The 8,241-nt window shown below is 50.7% G+C and overlaps 1 protein-coding gene across 2 annotated transcripts; it reads left to right on the forward strand.

Moving 5' to 3' along the window:
• The first annotated feature begins 43 nt into the window (after positions 1–43).
• LOC130112149 (uncharacterized) lies at positions 44–5,553 on the forward strand. 2 transcript variants are annotated; one of them, XM_056279451.1, is made up of 2 exons: positions 44–134; positions 4,726–5,553. In XM_056279451.1, the coding sequence occupies exon 2, from the start codon at positions 4,784–4,786 to the stop codon at positions 5,057–5,059; it is 276 nt and encodes a 91-aa protein (XP_056135426.1). In that variant the 5' UTR covers positions 44–134; positions 4,726–4,783; the 3' UTR covers positions 5,060–5,553. The 2 variants fall into 2 exon arrangements, with proteins under 2 accessions (XP_056135426.1, XP_056135427.1); XM_056279452.1 differs by having other exon boundaries at positions 114–159.
• Positions 5,554–8,241: the final 2,688 nt, after the last annotated feature.

The following is an 8,241-nucleotide window of genomic DNA, read 5'->3' on the forward strand; positions in this document are numbered from 1 at the left end:
GAGACTGGCGATAGCTTCAAGACGGCGCGAGTCCTCTGTAGCCCGGATGTCCTAAAGCGACCCTTTGACGCACGCACACACCATTCTGTCAGTTGGTCTGTGGACTAGTTGGACCCTGCGACCCCCCCCCCCCGGTAAGGCTCGTCATGCAGACACGCGGTAGGCATCTGAAACCACGTTTCGGTCTTAAATGTATGCGTGAGACGGTCCCACGCATACGTCACCGCAGCTAGGTCACGGCTAGCGGGTTTGAGTCCTTCAAGATAAAAGCCCGAGACAAATTTCAAAGCCGTGGTCGCCAGGTGTAGTTTCGTACAGCTCATCCTACCACCCATTTCCCTACATTTAACGTTACGCTGACATTTAAGATGGAGTTATGCAAATGATATTATTAATTCATCGTAATTGGATTAATTGGTAGTTGGAATATAGGTTCAAATGGGTATTACTACTAATTGTCACTTTGTCAATGTGAGTGTTGTGCAAATATCCCGTCCTGAAGCTACATTTTACACACACACACACACACACACACACACTAAAAGTATCAATTTCCGCGTTTTTATTGTGAAGGTAAACATAATATACCGGAAGTAAAGAATACTGAGCCTTGTGTCAGCTTGACGCAGAGGAATGCCTACCTCAAACAGTCTCATGCCAGGAACAGGTGAATGATGATAATAATAATTCGTCTTCTTCCGTCGTCATCTTGCTGCTCCCGTTAGGGGGCGCCACTGCGGATCATCCGTTTCCATCTCTTCCTGTCCCCTGCATCTTCCTCTGTCACACCAGCCACCTGCATGTCCTCCCTCACCACATCCATAAACCTCCTCTTTGGCCTTCCTCTTCTCCTCTTCCCTGGCAGCTCCATATTCAGCATCCTTCTCCCAATATACCCAGCATCTCTCCTCCACACATGTCCAAACCATCTCCATCTCGCCTCTCTCCACAGGCCGTAAGAACTCTCGACTAGATGACCTTTCACATACTTGAGACAGCTTTATTTCTTATTTATTGTTTGTTTTATTTTGACTTGAGAATGCACTGATCTTTTGTCTTTTATCTCTATATACTAGGCCTGTGTCTTTTTTCACACCGTGACAGACTGAGTGCCCCCTTTCATTTCATTTCACTGCATGTTTTACTCTGTATTTCTGCGCATGTAACAAATGAAGTACTCGAACTTGAACTTGCTTTGTCTTAAAACCATCCAGCCTGAACTCGTTCCTAATCCTGTCCATCTTTGTCGCCCCCAGCAAAAATCTTACCATCTTCAGTTCTGCCACTTCCAGCTCCGCCTCCTGTCTTTTCATCAGTGCCACCATCTTCAAACCATACAACATAGCTGGTCTCATTACCATCTTGTAAACCTTCCCTTTAAGTCTTTCTGGTACCCTTCTGTCACAAATCACTCCTGACACTCTTCTCCACCCACTCCACCCTGCCTGCACTCTTCTTCACCTCTCTTCTTCACTCCCCGTTACTTTGAACAGTTAACTCCAAGTATTTAAACTCATCCACCTTCATCACCTCTACTCCTTGCATCCTCACTATTCCACTGTCCTCCCTCTCATTCATGCATAGGTATTCTGTCTTGCTCCTACTGACTTTCATTCCTCTTCTCTCCAGTGCATACCTCCACCTCTCCAGGCTCTCCTCCACCTGCTCCCTACTCTCACTACAGATCACAATGTCATCCGCGAACATCATAGTCCATGGAGACTCCTGCCTGATCTGGTCTGTCAACCTGTCCATCACCATTGCAAATAAGAAAGGGCTCAGAGCCGATCCTTGATGTGATCCCACCTCCACCTTGAACCCATCTGTCATTCCTACTGCACACCTCACCACTTTCACACTGCCTTCAAACATATCCTGCACCACTGTTACATACTTCCTCATACAATACCACACCTCCTCTCGCGGCACCCTGTCGTATGCTTTCTCTGAATCTACAAAGACACCATGTAACTCCTTCTGGCCTTCTCTATACTTCTCCACCAACATTCTCAAAGCAAACATCACATCTGTGGTGCTCTTTCCTGGCATGAAACCATACTGCTGCTGCTGATCACCACCTCTCCTCCTCTTAACCTAGCTTCTATTACTCTTTCCCATATCTTCATGCTGTGGCTGATCAACTTTATACCTCTGTAGTTGCTGCAGTTCTGCACATCACCCTTATTCTTGAAAATCGGTACCAGTATGCTTCTTCTCCACTCCTCGGGCATCCTCTCACTTTCCAACATTGTGTTAAACAATCTAGTAAAAAAAATCCACTGCCATCTCTCCTAAACACCTCCATCACGCCACAGGTACATCATCTGGACCTACTGTCTTTCCACTTTTCATCCTCTTCATAGCTGCCCTCACTTCCTCCTTGCTAATCCACCGTACTTCCCGATTCACTATCCCCACATCATCCAACCTTCTCTCTCTCTCATTTTCTTCATTCATCAGCCCCTCAAAGTACTCCTTCCACCTTCTCAACATACTCTCCTCGCTTGTCAGCACATTTCCATCTCTAACCTTCATCATCCTAACCTGCTGCACATCCTTCCCAGCTCGGCCCCTCTGTCTAGCCAATCGGTACAAGTCCTTTTCTCCTTCCTTAGTATCCAGCCTCTCATAGAACTCGCCATACTCCTTTGCCTTTGCCACCTCCCTCTTCGCCTTACACCACATCTCCTTGTTCTTCTGCCTACTTTTTTCATCTCTGACTATCACACTTATTCTTCAGCAAAGTCTTCCTCCATATACTACATTCCTGTACTTCCTCATTCCACCACCGAGTCTCCTTGACTTCCTTCCTCTGTTCAGATGACCTATCAAGTTCCTTCCTAGCTGGCCCCCTCACTATTTCTGCTGTAGTTGCCCAGCCATCCGGCAACTCCTCACTAACAGTGAAGAGGCAGTGCCCGTCTTAACTCCTCTCTGACCTCCACACAAGTCTTCTTTTTTGGCATGGTTAACCAGTGCTGAGCGCTGTTGCCTCACAACAAGAAGGTCCCGGGTTCGAACCCCAGGCTGTCCAAGGTCCTTTCTGTGTGGAGTTGCATGCTCTCCCCGTGTCTGCGTGGGTTTCCTCTGGGTGCTCCGGTTTTCTCCCACCATCAAAAAGACATGCATGTTAGGGTTAATACTCTTCTGTGCCCCTGAGCAAGGCAAGGAAAAGAAGAACTGGAGTTGGTCCCCGGGCGCTGCAGCTGCCCACTGCTCCTATACAATAGGGTGGGTCACATGCAGAAGACAAATTCGTTGTAAGAATACGATGACAAAATAAAGTGGCTTTCTTTCTTCAACTTCCACCATTTGACCCTTGGCTCTGCCTTCACTCTCTTCCTCTTCTTGATCTCTCAAAGTCATCCTATAGACCACCATCTGATGCTGCCTAGCTACATTCTCCCCTGTCACCCCCTTGCAGTCTCCAATCTCTTTCAGATTGCACCTCCTGCGTAAGATATAGTCCACCTGTGTACACCGTCTTCCAGTCATATGTGTCACCCTGTGTTCCTCCCTCCTCTTGAAATATGTATTCACCACAGCCATTTCCATCCTTTTCACGAAATCCACCACCGTCTGTCCTCCACGTTTCTTTCCTTGACTCCATACCTACCCATCACCTCCTCATCACCTGTTTCCTTCACCAACATGTCCATTGAAGTCTGCTCCAATCACCACTCTCTCCTCCTTGGGTACCCTCTCCACCACTTCATCCAACTCACTCCAGAATTCTTCATTCTCGTCCATCTCACACCCAACTTGCGGGGCGTATGCGCTGATAACATTCATCATCACACATTTGATTTCCAGCTTCATACTCATCACTCTGTCTGACATTCCCTTCATCTCCAAAACACTCTTGACATACTCTTCCTTCAGAATTACCCCTACCCCATTTCTCCTCCCATCTGCACCATGGTAGAAGAGTTTGAACCCACCTCCAATTCTCCTGGCCTTACTCCCCTTCCACCTGGTCTCTTGCACACATGGTATATCTACCTTCATTCTCTCCATCATGTCAGCCAGCTCTCTCCCTTCACCAGTCATAATGCCAACATTCAAAGTTCTGACTCTCACCTCCACACTCGTATCCTTCCTCCTTTTCAGCTGCCTCTGCACATGCCTCCCCCTCTCCTTCTCCTTCGCCCAACAGTAGCATAGTTCCACCGGCACCCTGCTGGCCAACAGTACCGGCGGCGGTCATTGGTAACCCGGGCCTTGACCGATCCGGTATGGAAATCTGATTATGATCTGCATATTTGATTTGGCAAAGACTTTTATGCCGGGTGTCCTTCCTGACGCAACCCTCCCCGTTTATCTGGGCTTGGGAGCGGCACTAAGAATGCACTGGCTTGTGCATCCTCAGTGGCGGCTGGGTTCGGGTGAACACAGCACTGGACCCTAACCACTGTAAAATTTGTCCTCATTTTCTGCAGTTTTGATGGCAATGGAGAGGATTTTCTTATCTAAAAGTGGATTTGGGTAAAAACATGCTGAATTAGAAATGTGTTAAAATGTCTGTGTCCATCAGAACAGGATACAGAACTGCAGTGTGTAGTCAGTTGAGGCATCTGAGTTCTCATTTTGTCATCAAGGGACGTTTATGTCATCGGGTTTGTCTACATGTAGTCCTCATACTATTCCTCCCAAAGGCCCAAACTCTGTGTGTGTGTGTGTGTGTGTGAGCATCCTCTAACCCTTGCCACTGCTCTGTTATTGCAGGATCGTCTTGTGACCTCATGCAAACATAAACCGGGACCTCGTACCCAGGGAACGCACAATGCAACGGAGAATACCCTTCACTCATATGGCTTTTGCCACGGCGGTCGGAGTTTTTGGTGGGGTTTACATCTACAGACCTTATTTCGAGCCCCAGCAGAAGAGCTCAGCACAGCAAAATCGGGACGGGCCACAGAATCCGAGTCAGCTGGAGGAGAGCGGCTCTCCAGTCTCGGTGAATCCTGGCGAGGCAGAAGTCGGCGGAGGAGCCGTGTCGGTGGCCAGAGGACTCTCACACACACAGAACAGAACAGACATAAAGGCCAGTGCAGATTAGATGACGCTGCGATTGCTGCTTGATTATTATTCAGAATAAAATTTGAATAAATTGCCTTATTTTATTTAATTATCTTACCAATGTCTGACTTTAATCTCTAATGAGACATGGGACAAAAAACACAGGGCAGTTATTTGCCGACAGCAACGTTTGGACAGAATCATTCGGGAAAAAAAGGTCGATAACTGACAGCCGTTAATCTTGTTAAGGGTTTGTTGTTTATGGAAGCTGGAACTGTTTCTCCGAGGACAGACTCGGGCCTGTTCAGGTTGGTTTCAGACCGAATTTAATTTATAAAGTTGGATTAGGACCATGTGAATGTCCGTCTTGTCAAAAAGGAGATTTTCACCCGTCACCGTGTCGGGTCAGGCTGTGTTCAACTCCAACTCCCATCTGTATATTACTATCCATTCCTCCATCCCCAAAAAGCATCCGGACCGCTGATACGAAGTAAGTCATCATGTGGACTGTGGATTAAAAGCTGCTGTTTTGAACCGTGTCCTTTACTTGGCTTTCATTACATATGGATGCACATGTCCCCTCCATGCAGTTCTTAAACCTCATCACAAACCTCATCCCTAGTGTGTGGATGCTGGAGCTGAAGTGGGAATGTTTAATAGTTTTGCTTTGGTCGAAACAAATTTGGGCTCGAATCCAGGATCTGCTCACCTCACAGCAAGAAGGTCCTGGGTTTGAGCCCCGGGGTAGTCCAACCTTGGCGGTCGTCCCGGGTCGTCCTCTGTGTGGAGTTTGCATGTTCTCCCCGTGTCTGTGTGGGTTTCCTCCGGGGGCTCCGGTTTCCTCTCACAGTCCAAAGACATGTAGGTCAGGTGGATCGGCCGTATTAAGTTGCCCCTGGGTGTGAATGTGTGTGGCGGCCCTGTGTGATGGCCTGGTGGCCTGTCCAGGGTGTCTCCCCGCCTGCCGCCCAGTGACTGCTGGGATAGGCTCCAGCATCCCCGCGCCCCTGAGAGCAGTGGTTTGGATAATGGGTGGATGAATTGGTTTCATTTAACAGCCTGATAACAAAAGCAGGAGGTTCAGAGGGGTCAGTCCTTCATCCACGCCCCTGTTCCTTCATCCACGTCCCTGTTCCTTCCTCCACACGGATGAGAGCAACTATAATTTACAGTTTCCTTTCGCAGACGTTTTTATCCAAAGCGACTTACATCTGAGAGCTAATACAACACAAGCAGGGATCTAGTCAGGAGACAACAACGCAAGTAAGAGCCAAAAAACTAGGTTCAAGTCCGGTAGGACATACGTAGGTGTCAACAGGCAGTGCTCAAAGGCAATGCATAGGCTGCATAGAAGCACATTTTTAAAATCATTATTATTAATACCATCACCTGCAGCAGTGTCAGGTGTGGGTCTTTAGCTTCTTCTTAAAGATGGAGAGGGGCTCGGTGGATCGAATGGAGTTTGGTAACTCGTTCCACCACCGGGGAACTACTGAGGAGAGGGGTCTGGCTAGTGACTTAGGGCCCCGCCGTTGTGGCGGAAGTGCCGGACGCCTTTCACTGGCAGGGCGTAGCGAGCGGGACTGAGCGCAGACCTGAATGAGGGAGTCCAGGTAGGCGGGGGCTGTTTTGTAAGCGAGCATTAAGGTTTTGAATGTGATGCGGGCAGCAGCTGGGAGCCAGTGGAGGGACACGAACAGCGGGGTGACGTGTGCTGTTCCGGATCATGTGCAGAGGAGGACCTGCCAGTAAGGAAGGGGTTGCAGTAGTCAACGCGGGATATTACAAGAGCCCGTACCAGGAGTTGCGCTGCAGGCTCAGACAGGAAGGGTGGTGCTGTACAGGGCACATCGGCTCCACCGAACTATCAAGGCCATCACGTCAACCTTAAAGGTTCGTTGGTCATCATCGTGACACCCAGGTTTCAGGCAGACTTTGTGGGCATGAGTTGGGTTGATCCGGGCTGGACGTTATTGATCTGCTGTTGTAAGGATGGACTGGCTGGGGTTGGCGAGGAGGTCAGCCTTAGATAGGTTAAGCTGAAGGTGGCGTCCTTTCCTCCACGCAGCGATATCAACAAGGCGTGACGACACCCGTGCGCAGGCTGTGAGGTCATCTGGTGAGGGAAAATGATGTTCGGCAACCTGACGTCTCAAATCCTTTACCGACACCATTAAGTCGGAGAAAAAGTACCAGTGGCCGCTCCTACTGGTTTTCCGCCAGCGGCCGGTCCCGCTTGTTCTCAGCCAGTGGCCGCTCCTACTGGTTCTCAGGCAGTGGCCGCTCCTACTGGTTCCCACCCAGTGGCCGCTCCTACTGGTTCTCCGCCAGTGGCCGCTCCTACTGGTTCCCACCGATGGCCACTCCTACTGGTTCTCAGGCAGTGGCCGGTCCCACTGGTTTCCACCCAGTGGCCGCTCCAACTGGTTCCCACCCAGTGGCCGCTCCTACTGGTTCTCAGGCAGTGGCCGGTCCAACTGGTTTCCACCCAGTGGCCGCTCCTACTGGTTCTCAGGCAGTGGCCGGTCCCACTGGTTTCCACCCAGTGGCCGCTCCTACTGGTTCTCAAGCAGTGGCCGCTCCTACTGGTTCTCCGCCAGTGGCCGCTCCTACTGGTTCTCAGCCGGTGGCCGCTCCTACTGGTTCTCTGCCTGTGGCCGCTCCTACTGGTTCTCCGCCTGTGGCCGGTCCCACTTGTTCTCAGCCAGTGGCCGCTCCTACTGGTTCTCCGCCTGTGGCCGGTCCCACTGGTTCTCAGCTAGTGGCCGCTCCTACTGGTTCTCTGCCTGTGGCCGCTCCTACTGGTTCTCCGACTGTGGCCGCTCCTACTGGTTCTCAGGCAGTGGCCGCTCCTACTGGTTCTCTGCCGATGGCCGGTCCCACTTGTTCTCAGCCGGTGGCCGGTCCTACTGGTTCTCTGCCTGTGGCCGGTCCCACTTGTTCTCAGCCAGTGGCCGCTCCTACTGGTTCCCACCCAGTGGCCGCTCCTACTGGTTCTCCGCCTGTGGCCGCTCCTACTGGTTCTCCGCCTGTGGCCGCTCCCACTTGTTCTCAGCCTGTGGCCGCTCCTACTGGTTCCCACCCAGTGGCCGCTCCTACTGGTTCTCCGCCGGTGGCCGCTCCTACTGGTTCTCCGCCTGTGGCTGCTCCTACTGATTCTCAGGCAGTGGCCGGTCCCACTGGTTTCCACCCAGTGGCCGCTCCTACTGGTTCTCCGCCTGT

The sequence above is a fragment of the Lampris incognitus genome, chromosome 4 (genome assembly GCF_029633865.1).
Source record: "Lampris incognitus isolate fLamInc1 chromosome 4, fLamInc1.hap2, whole genome shotgun sequence".
Lineage (NCBI taxonomy): Eukaryota > Metazoa > Chordata > Actinopteri > Lampriformes > Lampridae > Lampris > Lampris incognitus.

Excerpts from the sequence above, each read along its gene's own strand:
- LOC130112149 (XM_056279451.1), top strand. The coding sequence starts at position 4,784 with ATGCAACGGAGAATACCCTTCACTCATATGGCTTTTGCCACGGCGGTC.